Source organism: Pleurodeles waltl, chromosome 11 (genome assembly GCF_031143425.1).
Source record: "Pleurodeles waltl isolate 20211129_DDA chromosome 11, aPleWal1.hap1.20221129, whole genome shotgun sequence".
Classification (NCBI taxonomy): domain Eukaryota; kingdom Metazoa; phylum Chordata; class Amphibia; order Caudata; family Salamandridae; genus Pleurodeles; species Pleurodeles waltl.
Genome location: NC_090450.1, coordinates 868,881,853 through 868,903,841, shown reverse-complemented (window position 1 = coordinate 868,903,841; position 21,989 = coordinate 868,881,853). Strand labels below are relative to the sequence as shown.

Sequence of the window (21,989 nt, the reverse complement as noted above, 5' to 3'; positions counted from 1 at the left end):
ACTCCTGTTGCATCGAGAATGTCATCTAGAAAGACCAGGTTCAAGCCCTGCAGTTCCTGTCATCAGGCGATGTCCAGGATAGATCCATATCTCGTGTACCTGTGGTGTTTGGAGCACGACCATGAGCCAAAGTTGTGCTCTGAGTGTCGGGTCAGGCATTCAAAGGCTTTGAAGCTGATAGCAGGCGGACGCTCCACTTCGCAAGTTGAGGTCCCAGTCGAGAGGAAGGTCCTGGGAGTAGTTGTGGAATCCCCCATCATCCCTCTCCAAGTTCTCAGGTAAGTCAAAGCACAAGAAGAAGTCAAAGCAAGCGAAACGTTCTTCAACTTCACCTCGTTCATTGGCAGATCCGACGAAGAGCGGGAGTGTCATCGTCCTAGGCCTCCAACTGGGGAGCCTGCGTCTGGACCGACTCTGCATCTCCCTGAGTTTTCGGGAGCCGAAGAGACACCTGCCTAGCTAAAAGAGTTTTATGAGGCCATGCACCTCATTTTTGGGCAGTCTGACACCCCTCGAGTGCCTTTAGGCCCTGCGGAGTCGGAAGTGGCCTGTTCGGGTTCCTCACCAGCAGCTTCGGCTTGGCTCTGAGGTCCAGCCACGGATCCAAGCTTGGAACCAGGACAGCATCACTCGTACCATCTCGACCTTTCTCAGTGCTGGTCCCGACACCGCCACGGCCCGCGCCCCCGAACTGTGCCGCGCCTATTCTCATTGCCGACTACGACATGGAGACGGATAGTCACCGTACGACACCAACTCTGGCGCTGACAGGAGCCGTGCCGCCTATGTTGGATTCTGAGCCTGTTTCTTATGGGCTAGGGTACGGTGATGAATAGGAGGGTTCTCTAGACCCTTTTGAATACAAGCTCCAAGACCCTATGGACTGGTGTATGGACAGCCAGCAGACTGGATACTTGTCCAGAAACTGGCATGCTTTTGCCTCCTACTCTGGCTATGGAGGATGCTTCATATTCTTTGGTGGTGCGAAGAGCAGCTGAGGTCCTGCGTGGCAATCAGAACTAACCTTCTGACACAGGTGCTTGAGCGTGGACCTTCCTCCTCCGAGCCCTACTCCCTTTAATTAAGTCCTTAAAGATGTCCTACTGGGTACCTGGTCCTAACCCTACACAGGGGCTCCTGTGAACAGGCAATCGGCGCTGCCACCACCCTGCTCCGGGCATTTTAAGTTTCCTTACGCTAAACGCCATTCCTGAGAGCTTGGTTATGCATGCCTCTATTTCCCAGGGCGCACTTCCATTCACACCCCCGGATAGAATCCAAGAGGATGAACACACTAAGGAAGAAGAGGTTTTCTTCTGACAGCCTGACATTGTGGTCTGCAAACCTGGCATGTCTTCAGGAGAAAAATACAGCTCTCTTGGCCAAGAAAGCCATAGAGAGGGTTCCCCGTAAAGTAGGTTGCGGCTGCTATTCCTGCTACCCAAAAAGGAGAGGGGCCTCCACCCTATCCTAGACCTCCGGTCCCTCAATCTCATCCCCAGGAAGGAGAAGTTCAGAATGATCACCCTAACTCAGGTTTTATCTGCCCTGGACCCAAGAGACAGGATGGTAGCGTTGGACTAGCAGGATTGTTTATTTCCATATTACCATCCTGCCTGACCACAGATTTACTTGCAGTTCACGGTGGGCCACTTTCAGTTCACTGTGCTCCCTATTGACCCTACCAGCGCCCCTCGGGTATTCATCAAGGTGATGATGGTGGTTGCAACTCAACTGAGCAGGTCAGGGGTTCCAGTCTTCCCCTACCCTGATGACTGTCTGTTGAAGGCGGGCTTGCCCCAGGCTGTTGTCTCCCACCTCCAGACTACGGTGAACCTCCTGCATTCGATGGGATCCTCTGCCTCCTCCCGTCTCGCTGCAGGCAGGCACAGGCTCCCAGCCTGTCCTGCCCAAATCCTGACGCTGCTTAGAGCAGCATCAGGATTAGCTGGGAGCATGTGCAGGCTCTCTCCAGCCCAGCAATTGTTTTGCTGGGCTGGAGAGAGCCATGTGCGCATGTGTGTTTGGCCAGCCCTAGTCGGCCTGGCCAAATACACATGCGCTGCACTCTCCCCTTGCTCGTCACCCCCGTGGCCCCACCCCTTCCCCCAAAAAACTATCATAAACACAGTTTATGATCCTGTTTTGGGAAAAGGTTTGCAGCTACCGCTGCTGGCGCAAGGGTGACGCTCGTCCACCCTTGTGGAGGAGCCGCCCCTGTAGGTTGTTATAGAGTGTTCAGTCTCAGGTAAGGCTAGAATTTTCCATAAAATACAAGAACAGATTTAATGAGCTCATAGTGTTTTCTGCCTCTCTCCTCTGTAGTCACGTGTAGGGTTTCATTTATTTGCTCGCCAAATTATTCATTGCCAATTAAAGGATTTTTAAGATCTTTGATGGAATTTCATGCCATGAAATTACAGTGAAGCCAGCATAAAATCACACTCTAGCTCGTTAACTATTTGAAACCAGTGTCTCATCTTCCATGTGAACAGTCAACTGCAATACAATGCTTGACATCCCCTCTCTCTTCACTAGATTAGCATTCTACTTGCTGTATATGCCCTGACAGAAACTCCATCAAGTTTGACATCGTACCACAAAATTCAATTTCATATTGCAACGTAATTGCCATAGAAATATTATCTCTGATTACAAGGAGCTGCATTTCTTTTTACTAATTTTCCGCATTTCTGATACTGTGTCAAAAAGAAGGCACAGGGAGACTGCAGGGATTACGTACTCAATGAATCAATTATTTTTAAAGCGCACTACTCACCCCAAGGGTCTCAAGGCGCTAAGGGGCATGTCCTCAAAGTTCAGTCGAAGAGGCAGGTCTTGAGGTCCTTCCTGATAGCTGAACTGTTTTTAATGATAAAGATGTTTTGGCAGACTACAAGGATAGCACAGCTCAAAATCTTGCATTTTTAGGCCTGTGGTCACTGGATGCTGGGACAAAAAACGGGAATTTCATGGGCTGTTTGCCAGAATCTATAATTATCATTCATTTATTTATGGTAAGAGTCCTTTTTGGGTGTTAAACCAATTTGAAGACAGTAAATCTTGTTTCCTCCAACAAGGTGACAGGGAATTTCAAAGGCCAACTAAAATTAAATGCCTGCTCTAGAAGTAATAACGGAATAGGAGAAGATCGGCCCTAGGGAATGTCTCACTAATTTTAAGGTCTCCATGTGGTGTTATAATGGTTTTCTTTCTTATCACACGCCCGTACCAGTTTAAGATTGGGGTCCATCAAGGTTGGTAGCTTAGGTTAGCCTCTTCTTCCTCTCAAGTGCTGGCACATCTGACACGGTCTCTGATGAGATGGTGAATGCCTGACTGACAAGGCCTTTATGATGATGACATCTGTTTTCTTTCGTTTGGTGTGCCGGCTCTACAGGCCTTCAAGGAAGTTGGCAGTGAAGTCAATGACTGATTCATCAGTGTTAAGGAACCGGACACCATTGGGCCAATTGCAGGAACCTGGCCCACGAAGGTTCTTCCTGGGAGACTTTTCAGATTCTGAGAAATATATTTTCGTTTTTTTTTTAGGGAAGGGAGTTTGGGCTATGAAAAAAGCTAAAATGCTCCAGGCCCCTGTTTAAATGAGCATCCCTATCAGAGTTTACAATATGAAGAGTGCATGCAATGTATGCAGTCTTCGTGAGTATCTTTAAAGCAATAACCTTCTAGCCAAAGTCTTTCCGTCTTGCAAATAATTACTTTTTCTTTCCGAGGATGTGACATGTCAGCTATAACATTTCTGAGAGATGAGATTTATGCCCCTACAGATGAACGAAAAGGTCACCTCCGGAATGGAGAAGCTCCCTCTGGAGTCTACGGTTTTCTGAAAAGCAGGAAAGAAGCTACTATTTAACGAAATCTTTCACGGAAGCCCTCACCCATAAAGGAAACTATCTGAATTCCATAAACGTTCATAAATGCTGCTAAATAGTTATATAACACATACAATAAAAATGTGCACATTCCCAGCTTGGCTGAGGAACTATAAAATAAATAACTTATGAATCTATGAAATATCCAATGTTAGAGAAAAAAGAATATGAAAAGCTAAAGAAAATCAAACTGATGTATAAAGTCTCACGAATAATTAACATTTGCATAGATTCCAGACTGCTAGTTTTTCTCCACACCCTAATTTTATCAAATCGGACAAGATTCTAAAAAAGAATCAGATTCATCCTGCTAACACAGATATACCAGCCAAAGGAAAAAACATGATGGAAAAGTGTGAAACGTCCTTCATACCAGTGCTCTGTCTCACTCACTCATCCCTGCCATCTCCAGCCACAGTTCCAAATGTATCTTTCACATAAATTAGATTCATAAATAACGTAGTAAATGCCAAACGTATTCCCTGAGCAGGCAGCTGAAGACAGATTAATACAGAAAAATAACGAGACATAGGAAGTAATTTTTTTAAGCAATTGGGAAACGTGTCAAATGCACTCTAAACGGTTTTCACTCCCCTGATAACTTTCTATGGATCTCTGGAAGAAATCCCAAACAAGACAAACTAATTACTTACCTTCGGTTAGACTGGTGGATATTCTATTTGTTACACTGTTTCTTTTTGGACATCGTTTGCACCCTCGGAAGCAAAGTAAAACAGTAATTAGTTATACCTGTGTGCATATCTCTAAATTGGGGCATAGATAGAAAAGTGTCTATTCCAGAAGGCGGGGAGTTGTGAAGGCGGAAAAGAATCTGCAGTTGAAATATTCACCAGAAAACAAAATTGTTACCAAAGGGGATAACCTGGTCTCCTGATGCTTAAGTCTAACCCCAGATTCCTCACCTGGAGAACAGATACCAAGGCAGTATCTCCCCCGGTGGTAGGTCTGTGGAATGACATAGATCAAAAAGTATCTTGCAGAACAGAGCTGCCAAAATGCCCTTTTCATCAGACCTGGCTGTCGAGGCAATAATAGTTTGTCGACGTGTGCACTGATGTCCACATAGCAGCCTGACAAGTATCCAAGACATGAACTCTGTGTGCCAGCTCGGTGGTAGAACCTTGGCAGAGTAAGCTCTCAATCTTTCAGAAGGCTCGTTTCTTAGCCAACCTGTAGCATATCTTGATGCAAAGGGCTATTCACCTCGATATGGTTCTCTTCTACATAGCCTTGCCTTGCCCTTCTTTGCCCACAAAAAGGGCTGATCGTCCACCTGATGGCCTGTAGTACTATTGACGTAAAAGATGAGTGTTCTTTTGCAGTCCAAAAGAGTTGCACTTTCAAGGGGGGAGGGTGGAGGACGATGGCACAGTGATGGAATTGCCAACGTGAAAAGAGGTCACAACCTTTGGTCCTCAGCACCACTCTGTCCAGAAAGGTGGTGTCTAGGGTGGCCCAACTGACAAAGCTTACTCATGCGACAAGCTGATGTGACTGTGATGAAAACTGTCTTCAGGGTTAAAAGATGTAGGGGACAGCTGTGTAGCAGCTCAAACGGAGTACAGAAAAGTAAGGACCAAAATGAAAGTTCCACTGTGGCATCACAAAAGGTTTAGAGGGAACACGTGGACCAAATCTTGAGAAAATGCAGGACAACAGGAGATTTGAACCAGACTGGTTGGTCTGGCCAACAGCCCAACAAAAAATATATATATATCAAACGGGCCGTAATCTTTAATCAGTGCAAGTACTTGCGGTGCCTAAGAGAGCATGATTATTACTACATCTCACAGTTTGGCGTGTAATGGGTCCATACCACGGGTGCTATAACCTGTCCCAGCATTCCACTTAAATGCATTTTGTAGATGGCAGCTGACCTTGATGACATGCACTACTTTAGGAGACAGATCCAATTAGCGTAACTGTCTCCACTCAATCTCTATGCCTAGTGTAGATTGAGCAGGCCCAACATTTCTTCTGAGAGTTTGTGCATGCAGTCCTACCTTTACTTTGAAAAACTATGGCACTTCTGAGACACCCTAATGTTCTGCGTTTCAAATAATGGACAAAAAGTGTACAAGCAGTCTTTAGTTGAAAATCACTCATTATAAAGTACTTTGCGAATTGAAATTTCTGTATTATATGGCGACTTCCTTCGGGTATACATGTTTATATTCTCTCCTCAGGAAAATGTAAAGAAGGTTATTCAGTTCTTTTGCTTATTTAACATTGGTTTATAATTCAAATAAGAGCTATTTAAAATAAAAGATGGGAAGGATCCCTTTAAATATGCTAAAATATGTTTAGAAATATGTGTTTATGTTAAACATTGTACTGGGGTCCCACAGACATATGCAATGTTTATCAATATTATGGTGGAGAATCCAACTTAATTTTTCCTTAGAATTTAACCAAACATATCTACTTTCTCAGTTATAAGCTGTTGAAAACATTGTTCTCTGAGAATCCACCATTCCTATATTTACTCCATCACATTCAGCTAACATAACCAAACTGAGTAGCTATGTATGCCCAATCATGTGGGTCAGAACTTGCATATATTCAAGGCCTGTTCCCCCACAATGTCAGTACTCTATCGTTACATTATATCATTGTTCTGAAATGCAAAGTAAACGTGGTACTGGATAATACTTTGTTATTATTTGTTCTGAAGAACAATAGTCAGTGGCATCACCTCCATATTCGCATCTCATTTATGTGAGCCACTACAGTTTTAAAACTTATGACACAGTGACACAGTGGAAAGCCAACAATCCAACTGGTTTACCTGAGCGGAAGAGACACATTTAACAGATTATACATTTAGAATTGACAATTGTGAGGCAGTATTAGGCAATTAGGAAAATCTACCTGTTGCAAGAGACTGAGGACCAACTAGGTACAGACTTTAGTTTTTGGAAATGTCATGTCTTGCTCACCTGACACAGTTCACTGCTTTTCATTGTTGTTAGCTCATGACTGGCAATGGTTAATTAGAATGGAAATATGCAAAGACTTGATAAAATCCCTGCTACTATGATACTTGGGTGTCCAGTGAGTTGCCAGATGTAGGCCAAGACTTTACATTCTTGGATATGCCTCCCCGAAAAAGAGGCTTTCCATATAGGGATACTCGGCTCATATTACATGGAGTTTAATATTTTCATGTATTTGGACCTCTAACAAAGTTGAAAAACTATAAAAAAAAATAAAAAAAAGATTAATCCTAAACTTAATACAGGCATTCAGCAAACTCTTTCTCACCTGTCATGCTTATTTTCTTGAGCTGCTCGCAACAGTTCCTGAATATTTTTAGTTATCTGTTCAGTTTTGCGAATTACATCTTCTGTGCTGGGCAGGACAGGACTTGGGTCTATATCGGTGTTGCTTGTTTCCACACTGCCACTGTCTCCTGCCCATCCCGAACTTCCTTGTTTTTCTTTCTTGCAATTGATGATTCTGTAATAAAAACATTACTACATCACAACACACTAATGGGAATCTCAGTTTTGGAAAAAATCTGGAGGATGATCCTGTCCACTTTATTTAGAGTTTATACGCGTTCAATTGGAGGATAAGTCAGTCCTCTGAAACACTTTTCACACAATTTCTATACACTTGGTCAACAAGTCATTAACTTTTAATTAAACCAGTTATAAGTTAGTTAGTTCATCTTATTACAGCTGACATTTACTGGGAGCCACAATGCATTTCAGGGTCATGGCTAATCTTCAGGGCTTATTTGATACATTCTTTGATGGATCCCTTCAAAATAAACATAATTTTAGACTCAACTCACATAATGATCTTGCAGAGTTTATATTCTCTGTTTTGTCAAGAATGAAATAGATAACAATAGCAAACAATTGTGTACCAGGAAACACAATTTATTTTGTTTGAACCCGTAGTTGAGTAGACATTTTTCTGAGTATCCCACATTGCAGAAGTCCTATCCTTTTAGAACGCAGACTTGCAGACATTCAGCTACACATCCTGTACATTTAGAGTGTGTGGCATGTGGGGCTCAAGGCCCATATATTCAAAGGCTTTTTGCAATTCCTAATGGTGCCAGTCACAGTTAGGAAGTGCAAAATGCCATCTTGGTTTGTAAGAAAGGCATTTGCGGTGGTGCAAAATGTGATTTCTACCTAGTGGAAATCACATTTTGGAAATCGCAAAGAGGGATTTCCTAATTGTGATTCCCTAATTGCATGTACAAAGAATTTCCTAACTGCGACTAGTCGCAAAATGGCCATTTAGGAAATGCAATTACCATTGATTCGGATCTGGTATTAACCAAGTGCAAACTTGAAAACATTACTCAAAATGCATCTGGTTTATTCAGAATGATGGCTCCTTATGTCCTTATGAGGAGGATGAGGATTTTGGCTGCTAGGCAGAGAAGGAGGTGGAGACAGCAGAGGATATTTAGGTGAAGGCAACCATTTTTGAACAGGAGATATATGAGGAGTACACACTCAGTAGTGAGGTAAATTTAGAATTATTTGCTGAGTTACAACCTCAGCTACAGACCCCAACAGTCCGAGGCAGTGCAATACCACTATATGTGAAGGTATAAAGCTGTCTACACCCTTTGGCCTCAGGCAGACACCAAGGATTCATAGCAGTGACAGGATGAGCGTCACAAAGAACATCTTCTCATGTGTTAAATGTTTCTGGACAACAAGATGAGCAAAGTAAAACAAACATACACATTTTTACCACATATGCACCAATATTTACAACAGACCAAAGTAATGTTTTATAGGGCAGTACAGTTTCTCCATGTAATTGGCTGTGTTGAAGGCACACATTTTACCACATCCCCCCTATAATAATAATTATATACAGAAATATGAAAAGCACCCATTTGCACAATTTACAGGTAGTATGTGATGCCTCATGCAACATAACTAACATTGTAGGCAGATTCCCAGCCATCACTCATGACTCCATGTTCCACCACAGTGGAATAACTAACCGGCTGTCTCCGGGGGAACTTGGCAATGGTTTATGACCTTGTAAGAGAATAGCCAATTCAATTCATACAGTGTGCATAAGTGTGTTTGTAATGTCACCTAAGGGTTTCTCCATCTCATACTAATAAAGTAGATATGCCTATGCCTTGCACCCTTGGATACTGACACCATACTTGAATCTAAGAACAAGAATTGAAAGGCAATACAAAAGGGCACATAAGACAACATGATCAATCATATTGGTATACTGAAGTCTAGGTTCAGATGTCTCCCCAGGCTGGAGGAGAACTGTGTTACAGACCTGAGACGTGTTGCAAAATCATTGCCACGTGTCATTCTCCACAACATAGCCATGAGCAAGGGTCTGCGCAACATTGACTGAGGCCGAATCGGGTCCAGATGACAAATTACCACCACTACAGGTGTAGAAGGTCGGGACACAAGCAGCAGAGGTTTGTGCACGATGCACAGAGATAACCAACAACTATTCTTCACGTTAAGAGTGATTACAACACCTGGTTGCCTTCTCAGCAACACTGGCCTGTGGAAGAGGGGCCATGTCAGATCCAGAGGTCTTTCGGAGTGTACGCCTGGTACAGCATCCCTCTTACATAGATGTGGCACTGATACTAGATCTATCCTCACACTCAGTTGGTGGCAGAATGTTGGGGACAGACAGGTTGTGTGTCTATGTTTACAAGGGCTGTGGTTACTTGTACTATCCCACGTGCAACATCCTGATAGCACCTTTTGGTTAGGTCTGCGTTATAGCAATATCACTTACATACATACTGCACATTTATCAATTGGCAGAAATGGCTTCAGTTCCACTGCTAGCAAGGAGATAACCTTTCTGACACACCTGCGTACAAACCTGAATGCATAATACATGCATTCACCTCCACAAAGAAATATTGGAAATCTACAAAAACAGCTCTGCATTTATTGTTCAATCTATTATAATTTAGGAAAATATTTTTTGTCTTTCTAACACCTAGCTCTGCCTCAGGAGTCTAACTGAAATACTCTTAACAAATATTTGTCTCTGTAAGCCAATTTTGGAAACTGACATGAGGATTTCCTGACTGGGTGGAGGGAGAGGTTCATGGCAAGTGCCCCAGAAGTTGCTTTTAATATTCAGTATCCAATAGCACAGATTTGCTCACTGACCTGCAAAATGCACTGGTCACAATTTCACTATGACTCGAGAAAGAATTTAGACGAGGGGTGCGCTGCTTTTCATTTTGTGTGGTCCAGTTGTGTTTTTTGGAATAAGAAACAGGGTAAAATACAATGGTTTTCCTAATTTGCAATTTCCTATCAGGAAATAGCAATTTAATTAATTGTGATTTCCTAATAGCGAATGCGAATCCATAGGAACCGCTATTAGGAGATTGCATGTTATAGACATTCCGTTATGCGATTCCCAAACAGCAACTTCCACGGATTTGCTATTTGAGAATTGTAATTTCAGAATTTTGTACATGTGCCAAAATTATCAAGATTTTTAGACTACATCTATATATCTATCTATCTATTTAAAAGATGGATATATAGATGTAGTCTAAAGACATAGATAGATACAGAGACTCTAAACTACAAAGTTACTTACCTTTGATGATGCTCTTCCTAGTGGATAATATAGCTAACCACAGATTCCTCACCTTAGAATACACCCATGGACCGGACTGGATCCAGAAACATTTCTTCTGTAGTAGTCCTATCCCACACTAGGCGGTGCTGTTTGGTTCTGTGTTGGCTATGTGCTGCAATGGAAGTGACAGAATGGGGCTGTACATAAGAGCCACCCCTTCACACTGATATATATTTTTCCCTTCCCGCGCCCTCAGATTCAGAGCATGCACAACTGTTGGTACAAGCTGTTGGTACCAACTGTTGATATCTCTAACTTAGGACCTTTTTAGATGTTAAAAAGAGACCGCTCCACAAAAGGGGGGGAAGGGATGGGAGGGGCAGTGAGGTATCTACAGTCAAAGATAACTAACTTGTTCTTCTGATGGATACTTTTAACTGCATATTCCTCACCTTAGAAGAAATATCAAAGTAGTACTTCCCCAGATACAGGATATGTGGCGTAGACTCCGCTCAAAAAGTTCTGCAGGACAGAGAGTGAAATGTCCTTCAAGCCGGACCTGGCTTCATCAATGTATCCATTAACGCCCATGTTGTAGCCTGGAAGACGTCACGGTCAGACACTCCATGAGCCAACACAGTGATAGCAGCCTTAGTCGTGGTGAAATGGGCCCCAAATATTGTGGGAGCTGCTTTTTGGGCCAGTGTGTAACATCCCGATGCAGAGGACCATCAACCTTGACAAGGTTTTCTTCTGCACAGCCTCTCTTTACCCCTGAGAACCCATAAAAAATGTGCTCATTCACATAGTGTTCCTTGGTACAATCAATGTAAATGCTTAATGCCCTTCTGAGGTCCAGCCAATGAAGACTCTCCTCCTCTTTCATGGGGAGAGCGGGAGCAAAAAACACAGGCTGGGTGATGGACTGTACTACTTAAAAAGGAGTCATGACTTTCATGAAGAATGCAGCTCCAGCCCTCAGCAGTAAATTGTTTGGAAAAAACAGCAGTGAATGGCAGTTGCATTGAAAGTGTCTCGAGTTCACTCATGAGTCAAGCTGATGTAATCGCAAAAAGGAAGTCTTCAAAGTCAGAAGACACACTGAATTATTATGCATTGGCTTCAAGCGTGAACACCTAAGAAAAATCAAGACTAAATTAAGGTCTCACTGTGGTGTCACAAGCGGCTTGGGAGCGAACATGTGTCAAACATTTAATCAACCTCTTCATAGTAGGTGATTAAAACAAGGACGGTTGGACCAGTAAACGCAGAAAGGCAAAAGAGCAGACAAATACCCTTTAATTGGTCCCACTGCAAGGCCTTGCTGGGATAAAGATAAAACAAACACAGGACATCTGACAGAATTGCTTGTAAGGGAGGGTCTATCTTACGAGTGGCACACCAAGACACAAATCATCCCAGCACTCAGCATGAATGGATTTTGTAGAAGAGCACCTGGCAGCAATGATGACATTCACTACCACATGCAGAAGGTCAAACTCACCCAGTTGTCACCATTCAGTCTCCATGTATGTAGGTGTAGCTTGCACAGATTCAGAAGGATGACCCTGCGTTGTTGCTGTAACAGAAGATCCTCCTGAAGTGGCAGCTTGATCAGAGGACAGATGTGCATGCCCAGCAGTTCCTGGTACCATACTCTCCTGGTTCAATACAGAGCCACAAAGATGAATTGCATCCAGTTGCTCTTGATTTTTTTCCAAATGTAAAGCAAGATGGGTAGGGGTGGTAAGGCATGCAGGAGTCAGTGCTCAATTTCAGTCAGAATTATTCTCCTAAGTGTTCTTGTGCAAACTCCAATGCGCACAACTTATGATATTGTGCAGTCACAACACTGGCGAAAAAGCTAGCCAGGGTTCTCCCCCATGCTAGAAGATGCACTGTGCACCCTCAGGATGTAGATGCCACTCATGATCCACCAGACGCTGTCTACTCAACTTGTTTGCTTTGGCATTCATGGAACCTGCCAGGTGGTTGACAATCAGGGAACCTCCTTGGCACAGATCAAACCCCAGAGGTCCAGGGCTTCCTCAGTCCACATTGTTTATAGAAATACTGCATGGCAGTGGTGTTGTCAGTGAGAACTCTCACAAGCCTTACATTGATGGAAGGCAGGAAGGCCTTTACTCCAATAGGCTGATGCAATATTCTGTTTGAAGACCAAAGTTCTCTGATCTGCATCTCCTTTAAATGGCCTTCCCAGCCCAATAGAGATGCGTCCGTCACCAACGTCAGCTCTGGATGGGGTAAGGAGAGAAGCCTGCCAGTGGACAGATTTGTTTTGAGCAGCCACCACTGCAGATCATAGGCTGTCTCTGCTGGAATCTGGAAGGCATTAGTCAGATTTATTTGATGCTGTGCCCACTAGAACTTAAGATTTAATAATATAATATGCATATATCACCTGACATAGCAGACAAGAAGGATGCAGGAGACTAAAAGGCCAAGAAATGCTGCTTTCACCAGGATTGATTATGAACAAGGGGATTATAGTGTGAACATCCTGAACTCAGAGGCCCAAACTGCACTGTGTTTAGACAGCTCCAACAAATGGAAGCCCACGTGAAGGACTGAGGTGCAACTTTGGCATGTTTATAGTGAACTCCGAGGATGTCAGGAAGTGAGCCATCATCTGGAGGTTGGCTACGTTCGACTGTGGGAGGCCTGCCTTCAACAGCCAGTCAATCAAGGTAGCAAAAGACTGGTATCTCAAATAACCAAAGATGGGCCACAACCACCACCATCACTTTCTTGAACAAACAAGGGCAGCTGCTGAGGCTGAAAGGAAGCCCAGCAAACTGAAAATGCTCCTGGCTTATCTTTTACTGCAGGTGGCATCTGTGGACTGCAGGACGGATATATGAAAATCTGCCTTCTGCCCAAGGACACCATCAAGTCGCTAGGCTCCAGGGCAACATGAGCATTCTGTATTTGTTCCTCCACCGGAGGGCATCCAGATGTTAAAGGTCAAAAATAAGCAAGAGAGCTTTTTCGGTACACGGAAATAAGTGTAACTACCACCTCCTTGGAGTACGGTACCCTTGTACAGTAAATCCCACACCTCCTGTAAAATAATGGTCAAAGGCTCTTTAGAAATTCTCTCTGATGTGAGACGAATGTTTGGTGGGGCAAAAGAGAACACAGCCATCCTGAGCGACTTTTAAGACCCATTGGTCAGATGTGATGCATCTCCCCTATGGGAGGAAGTACTTGATCCTTTATCCCAATTGATTAGCATGCACTAATAAGAGCAAACTGACACACTTTTGAGGCTGGACTGTTGCAGTAAGAGAGTGGGAATTGAAGGACTGATGGCCCTGGTAGCCTGCTAGACCCTTCTCGAAAGCCTCAAAACGTGTCTGTTGTACTGATTGGGGAGACAGTCTTTCAATTTATGCCAGTCCTCTGGAATAGCCTTTTAACTTAGTGAAATTGTGTGCAAATTGCATGGCAAAGACAAGAAGACCCAGAAGGTGCACAGTGGCTCTAATTTACTTAAAGCACTCTAAGACAGTATCTGTCTTTTCACCAAAAAGGATTGTGCTATCAAAGGGCATATCCATGAGAAAGGCTTGTACATTGCTGGAAAATCCTATGGAGCACACACATGCATGTCGGTGAAGCTCAACATTGGTGCCGAATGCCCTCTCAAAGATATCAGAGGTACGTAGGTGATCGTTTTTTAGCCGCCTCTTGTTCATCATGAATTGTTTGAGTCAGGAGGGCTCTGAGGTATTCTAGGACCACAGACAAAATCTTGCTCGCCATGTCTCACAGGGCATGCATGTAGCAACCCAAAATGCAGGCAGTATTAACCGACCGCAATGCAAGACTGCTGAAAGACAAAAATACACTTTCCAAAAGCCTCAATCCTCTCAGATTCCCTTTCCGGAGTCACAGGAAATTAATTGGGATTCACTTTACTGGCTGATTAACAAAACTCTCTGGAGTAGGATGTTCAGAAAGAAAACGAGGATCGCCAGGAGCGGGCCTGTTACACCTGGTCCCCTGTCTACTCGCAGGAGCATCGTTAATTTATTTATTTATTTTTCAAACAACCTAATTTTTCAATTTTGCAGCAAAGAAAAATAAAAACATTGCACAAACAAACAATATGTGTTCCCACCAGGAGCAGGCATGACAGAGTTTAAAAAAGAAAAAAAAAAGCCAAAAACAATAATAAACCAATGGGTACATGCGGTGATCCCTAGGCAAACCACCTCCCGAAAGGGGGGGAAACAGAAAACCTCGACAGACACACATTCAGACAAATTCCATCCCGTCTCGACCCACAGGATCTGCAATGGCTACCAAACTCTGTGGGTGCACATGTACCTAACCCACAGAGCTATCTTTCACGAAGGTCAGAAACGGGATCCATATCTTACCACAACGCTACTTCGTATCGCTCACAGTTGCAGTCATGCTCTCCACAGCATAAATATCCCAGATATTAGCCCACCACAATTGCATAGTAGGGAGTTTGGGGCCCTTCTAACGAAAGGCAATCACCAAGTGTGCTGCCACCAGACACTGTGTAATCAATTTACCCGAAGAGGGATTAAGTGGGTAAATTCCTTCTTCATCCGAGGCTCCCAAGAAGGTCTGGAAGGTGCAGGGTGAGCGTGATCTGGAGGATTTCAGAAATTTGATGAAGCACGTTTTCAAAAGTCAGAGGCTACCGGGCATTCCAACAACATGTGAAAAAGTGTGCCACGAGCCCCGCCAACAATTATCATACGTTCCCATCATGTGAGACAGTCGGGACGGAGTGAGATACCGGTGGAGGAGCGATTTATAAGCACTCTCCCTGTATTAGATGCACATGGCAGATTTAGCTGCCCGCTCTAGTTCCTTTCAGTAGTTTCGATGCCCAAGTCAGGCAGCCTGTAAAAATGAGAAATCGTTTTTCATTTGTCTCCTCCCCTCAGAATATTTTTTAACAAATGCACATCCCGTGTTCCTACTCGACGACGAGGTGGCGGGCTGCTGAGCCTCAATGGAGCAACTGAGTAACTCGATACAGATCAGTGTGGTGTAGTCAAAAGTCAGTCGCACACTGATCCCTGGTCTTGGGTGCACCGTCAGCAAATTGATCTGGAAGAGTGAGATCAGCCCCCTTTTTCCACCTGCGGAACCGCCCATCCAACAAGCCAAGGGAAAATCTGTATTACCCAGAAACAGGGAGTGAGGGGATGGGTAGAGCTTGAACTGACGTGTATGGATGGCTTGCCTCCACTGGTGCAGAGTAGATGAGGTGGAGGATAAGAATGTGCTAGCAGAAGGAAGTCTATGGAGTGGCAGCCACAGCAAATGTTTAAGAGGAATTTGACTTGCTAATTGTTTGAGTTAAACCCAAGGCTTAACGGGAGCAGAGACCCAATCCAAAGCTGGGACAAGTTGGGCATCCATAATATAATGGGCTAAATTTAGAACCCTAAACCCCCCTTCCCACGAAGAACGGTACAGAACTGACTTGGCCACCCGGGGAGGGTTATCGTTCCATATGAAGGACCATAGCGACTTCTGGATCAATGCAACAACCGACTTTACTATCTGAAGCAGAAGAACCCTAACAACATAGAGGAGACATGACAAGAAATTCATTTTAAGGCAGTTGACTCTACCTATCCAAGAACTCTCCAGCCGACCCCATCTATAGAGGTGTTTGAAAAGAACGTCTAAAAGCGGTGGGATATTAAAAAGAAAAACACTGGATAGGGCCCTCAGAATGGACACCCCTAGATATTGAAAGTCTGTAGAGGACCAAGCAAAACCTCTGGATTCTACCTGTTGCTGCTAGGAAGACGCCACAGGACCTATCCACATACCAACAGATTTCTTTTAATTAATTTGGAATCCAGAAATCTCCTGAAAGGCATTTTAACATGGTTGCAAGCACATCCAAAGAAGTAACAGGGTCGGTTAAAAAACAAAGTGTATCATCAGCAAGCATCGTAATTTTCAGTTGTGTGTCACCCATAGGGAGACCCAGAATGTTAGGATTCACCTGGAATTTATGGATGAGAGGCTCGACACAGAGAGTGCCCTTGACGAGTGCCCCTTGACATGGTAACCTAGTCAGACAGAATATCTCATATCTTAATCTTCGTGAATGGTGACACAAAATTGGCCACAATATAGGACTTCAACCTAGGGCCCAAGTTCGACCTGGATAGAACCTTGGTAAAATATGAGCAGTCCACCCGGTCAAATGCTTTCTCCACATCCAAAGATAGAAGAAGCATCGGAACCTCGTCTTTTGTGGCTTGGTCATTGGCATTAACCTTAAGTCAAGTATTATCTCCTGTTTGTCAATCTTGTATGAAACATCTCTGGAGCGGGGACATGAGGTAGGGCCACATCCTAGCCAAACGATCTGCCAAAAGTTGCTATTCAAGAGAGCAATCGGTCTATACGACCCACATTGACCCAGTGGTTTAGTCGGTATAGTACCATAGAAATGGTAGAATCCCTCACAGTCAGAGTGATCGAACCAGTGTCTAAGAAAGAGTTAAAGACCTGTATCAGATGGGGGACCGGCAACTCCCCGAATGACCTATAAAAGGAACTGGGGAATCCATAGGGACCTGGGCTTTATTAATGGGTAAAGAATTAATAGTGGCCCACACCTCCTCTTCTGTGATGAGGGAGAACGTCTCTTCTATCACATCATCAGGAACGTCTGGGAAACAGAGAGATGCTCAGAAATCATCTTGTCTAGCAGGGTCTATAACCTCCCCATAGTGCAGTTCCCTATAGACGGAGACAAAGGGATTGCAAATGTCATCGGAAGACAAAGGAGCCTCACCCCGACGTAATCCCCTTACTATTATTTCTAGCTCGGGCTTGCCTAGTTCTAACAGTTTGGTCTCCAATAGTTTATAGTTGGCATCTTTGTTCAATAGGGCCGCCTACTTCCCTCTCGCTTTAAAAAGTTTACTATAGACAAAGCGTGAGGCTGTCTATGTTCCATCTCCAACTTGTGGATATTCTACTCTAGTTTCAACTGTTGAAGTTTACAAAAACAGAAAAAGGCAGTGGTATATGCAATAAACTCGCCTTGAAGCAAAGCCTTAGCAGCATCCCAGGTCGTGGCCAACTAAAGATTGTCAGATTCTCAGCAAAATATCGTTCAAGAGCATCCCTAATATGAGAACGAAGTACTAGCTTGCGAAAAGCGATCTCATTCATTTTCCACGGTTGATACGATTGCGACTGGGATGGCTCAGTCAAAAGCAACAACGTGACAGGAGCATGGTCCAATAGTAGTTGGGACCCAACAGTCGTGTTGACCGCACCCTGGACAACAGGGTGGCACAAATCAAGAAAAAAAAGATCGATATGGGAATAAGATTTATGTACGTTCAAGAAAAAAGAATACTCCCAATTGCGAGGGTAGAGATGACGCAAAGACCTACCAAATTCAAATCTGCAATGCCATGAGTCAAGGACTGTGGAGGGTGGGATGCTCCCCACGAGGAGGTTGAGCAATCCATGGCTGGGTCTAAAGTTGCCTTACCATTCCCTCCTAGAATCAATTGATGACCAGGGGCAGCTGCCACAGCTGCTACAAAGCAGCAAAGAAATGAGTCTTATGGTCACTAGGACCATAAATTGAAGCTATGGTGTAGGAGGTAATACCATATGAGACAGATCACCCATCTCCCCTCTTTATCCCTGTGGGTAGAGGTCACCTCCAATTGGACACCCACCCAGATATGAACTGCAACCCCTTTAGTTTTAGCAGGAGCGGAGAAATAAAATTACTGGGGCTAAATATGCGACCAGAGCCAGGAAACATTGCTTACCAACAAGTGGGTCTCCTGAAGCAGGACCATATCTGCTCCTCCGGAAGACAGCCAACGGAGCAAAGCCTTGCGTTTGCAAGAGGAACTTAGGACCTAAACAATGATAGACCAAAAACGAAACGGTGGGTCAACTGGCATGAGAGTAACAACAGAGTTATAACTAAGTAGCTATCAAAGTACTGGTGAAGCCCTCGTTAAAAGGGAGCAAAGGCTCAATCGTGGCTGGCCCAGGCTGTAAAATTTCTTTAAGGACATTTACTGTGGCCTCAACTGAGGGCAGCTGTAAATCTAGGAATTTAGCTGCCCTCCAGGCTTCTCCTGCAAAGAAGGCACTTTCTTCTGCTGATGGCCCAAGTGACGAGTCAAACCCTACCTAAGGGAAGGTCTTAAGCCCTCTGGTCTCTCGTAGATCTATGTAATAAATATAATCTGTGTAATGGTCCATTCCCGCCATCATCATCCTTATCCGCATCCTGTGGTGCCCCTTTTTTCAGACTCAGAGACAAAAAGATAATGGAGCCTCTACTGGCGTGTTCACCCTGGTAGAGGCAGCAGAACAGTGTCAGGATGTATAATGACCAGTTGCACATTTGTTATCTTAGAAGACGTCTGCTGAGATCAAGGCAAAGTTGGGTAAGTGTCAGACATCAAAATCAGCAGTGGCACTTGTGGCTTCAATATCAGCATAGATGTGGAAGGGCCTGGCTCGGGTCCTGAAGTTGGAGTGAAAGCTTGTACTGGAATCTTTTAAATAGAAAGAGGGTTGGAAGCACATTGCCTCACATCCGAGCACAGTTCGCCCCTTTGGATTCTCGTAAATGCAGTACACAATTAGCGCTTACTTCAAAATTGGCTGTAGTTTTTCACCAACGTTTGTGCAGGCATTGATGTTTATCTCTAGACACTTGTTTCTGGGTTCAACCCTTCATCAGCAGAGAGCAGACGTAGCAGAGAGCAAAGAGAATTAATATGAGGTTACTGGAAATGCTTCCAAATTCCTCTCAGGTCACAGTACTACTGACAGGTACATAGGTGCACCTCCAAAGTGTGTCAGCTTGCTGGCTCAAGTGAGCCTTTTAAACAGAAGGGGGTTGAGAGCACACTGCCTCACATCAAAGCACAGTTCCCCCCTTTGCATTCTGGTAAATACTGTACAAATTAGCGCTCACTTCAAAATTAGCTATTGTTTCCACCAAAGTTGGTACAAACATTGCTCCACAAGGAAGGCTGTTTTTAATGTGAGAAGCCTGAGGGGACAGCTATGAAGATGCTCGAAAGGTGCGCACATCAAAAAGGTCAGAACCAAATTAGGATGGAAGGAAGAGATGACTAAAGCCTTTGAGGGACCTATGTACAATAGGAGACTTGAACAAGGAGGCTTGATTAGGCAACCACAAAAAAGCAGAAATAGCAGTTATATGACCTTTAAGAGTGCCCAAAGCAGGCTCCTGCTGGGCAAGGGAAAGAACGAACAGTAAAACCTCAAAAAGAGGGCCAGAAAAGAGATCAACAGACTTTTCTGTGCACCATGCCACAAATTTCTTCCAACAATAGATATATACCATTTTGGTGGAGGGATGCCTGGTTGCCAATATGATGTTATAGACATCAGGAGGAAGGTCAAAAGCTGTCAACTGTCACTCCTCAATCTCCATGCAAGAGGGAGAAAGTGGACAGGTTTGGGTGAAGATCCCTCCCTCTGCTGCTGCAACAGAGGATCTTCCCAAAAGGGGAGTCTATACGGAGGATCAATGGACATGCTCCACAGCTCGAGATACTAAACTCTACGTGCCCACTCCGGAGCCACAAGGATTACTTGGGACTGGTCGATCCTGACTTTTTTGAGAACTATGGGAAGGAGTGGTATTGGCGTAAAGGCGTACAGTAGGCCTGAATTCCACTTGAGACGAAAAGCGCCTCCGAATGAGTGCCGCCTTAGAAACTCCAGCATGCAAAACTGTTGACATTGCGCATATTCTGAAGAGGCAAACAGATCTAACCAAGGCTCTCCTCACTGATGAAAGAGACCTTACGCCACCTCCAGATGGAGATGCTATTTGTGATCTGCAAGGCATTTCCAGCTGAGTACGCCTGCTCTGTTGTTCAAAAAGCCCGTCAGATGTTAAAACACTGGGGTTATGCCCTGCTGTTCCAGTCATGTCCAGATGATAAAAGCCTCTTGACACAGGGTCCTCAACCCCACTCTGATTGTTGCAGTACCACATGGCAGTGGTGTTGTCCATGAACACCTGCACTATCTTCCCCTTCAGAGGGAAGAAAGGCTTTCAATGACAGCAGAATTGCACGGAGTTCCATCATGTTGATCTGCAGTCATGCTTCTGCCGAGGACCAGATTCCTCCTATCCCACCTCTCCCAGATGGCTGCCCCATTCCAAGAGTGACACATCCGTCACTACTGTCAGATGTGGGTGGGGAAGGGAGAGGGATCTACCTCTGGGCCAATTGCGGATCGTTAACCACCACTTCAGGTCCTTTGCAGTTCCCTCCAAGATCTGGACCATATCAGAGAGATTCCCCCAATGCTGCGCCCACTGGAACTTTAGGTCCCACTGCAGAGCCCACATATGCCATCTGGCATGTGTCACCAGCAGGATGAAGGAGACCATGGGGCTCGTAGCCTGAGAGTCAGTCTCACCAATATACAGGATAGAGGCTGAAACACCGGTATTATAGCCTGAATATCCTAGACTTGCCGCTCAAGAGGATAAGCCAGAAACTGCACATGTCCAGAACAGCTCCAATGAACGGGAGCATCTGAGAGGGAGTCAGGTGTGACTTTGGCACGTTTACAGAGAACCCTAATAAATGCAAGCGATTTGCCGAAGTCTGGAGATGGAACGCTGATATCCCTGCAGATGACCTGCAACCACCGCCATCACCTTGGTGAACAACCGAGGGACGCTGGTAAGGCCAAGGGGAAGATGGTAAACTAAAAGTGTTCATGGCCTACTGTGACATGCAAGTAATGTCCATGGACAGGCAGAAAGGGTATGTGAAAATTAGCATCCTGAAAGTCCAACGCTACCATCCAGTCTCCTGATTCCAGGTTAACCAAGACATGCGCCAGTGTGCTCAAAAAGAATTTGACGAAAAGTCAAGAAAGACCAGTCAAAAAGTGACTGAGGGGTAGTTCTCTTTGGATCAGCACTGGCTGGAGCGAAAAGAAAAGAACTGACGTCATCCTAACTGGGTGGCACCTATATAGGAACTGCGCCGTAATTACTGGCATGTACGACGCAGACAATGCGGAGCAGATCGATGCCACGTACAGGCACGCAGGGGTACAGCTCAGGAAAAATCTTCCTGATCCAGTCTGACACCTGGGGAGAATTTAAAGGTAAGTACTCTGCAGCTAGAAGTCTTCATCAGATATGCATCTCGGCTCCGTCATTTCTGGAGTGGTACATAGACAATGTCGACACCTTGGGGTGCACAAGAGCGCTGCTGAAGAAAGTTTTCCAGTTCTAGTATAAAGCCTGGGGATTATTTTAACATGAAGAATCTGCAGTTATTAGTATTTATCATAAAGGACTGATGTGACATCAGCTAAGTTTTAGCAATGGCCTGCAAACTCCAATCTCTAAATAACCCTTCAAGTCCTTTACAGTGGTAAGTGACTGAATGTCAACTGAAGGCATTTAGAATTCAG

General features: G+C 44.4%; 1 protein-coding gene across 4 annotated transcripts in view; it reads right to left on the bottom strand.

Moving 5' to 3' along the window:
* GIT2 (GIT ArfGAP 2) overlaps positions 1-21,989 on the bottom strand; it is a 374,247-nt gene that overhangs the window by 71,217 nt on the left and 281,041 nt on the right. For all 4 annotated transcript variants that reach the window (XM_069214722.1, XM_069214720.1, XM_069214724.1 and 1 more), the window contains one exon: positions 7,182-7,376. In XM_069214722.1, the coding sequence (XP_069070823.1) occupies positions 7,182-7,376 (195 nt within the window). The remainder of the gene's footprint in view (positions 1-7,181; positions 7,377-21,989) is intronic.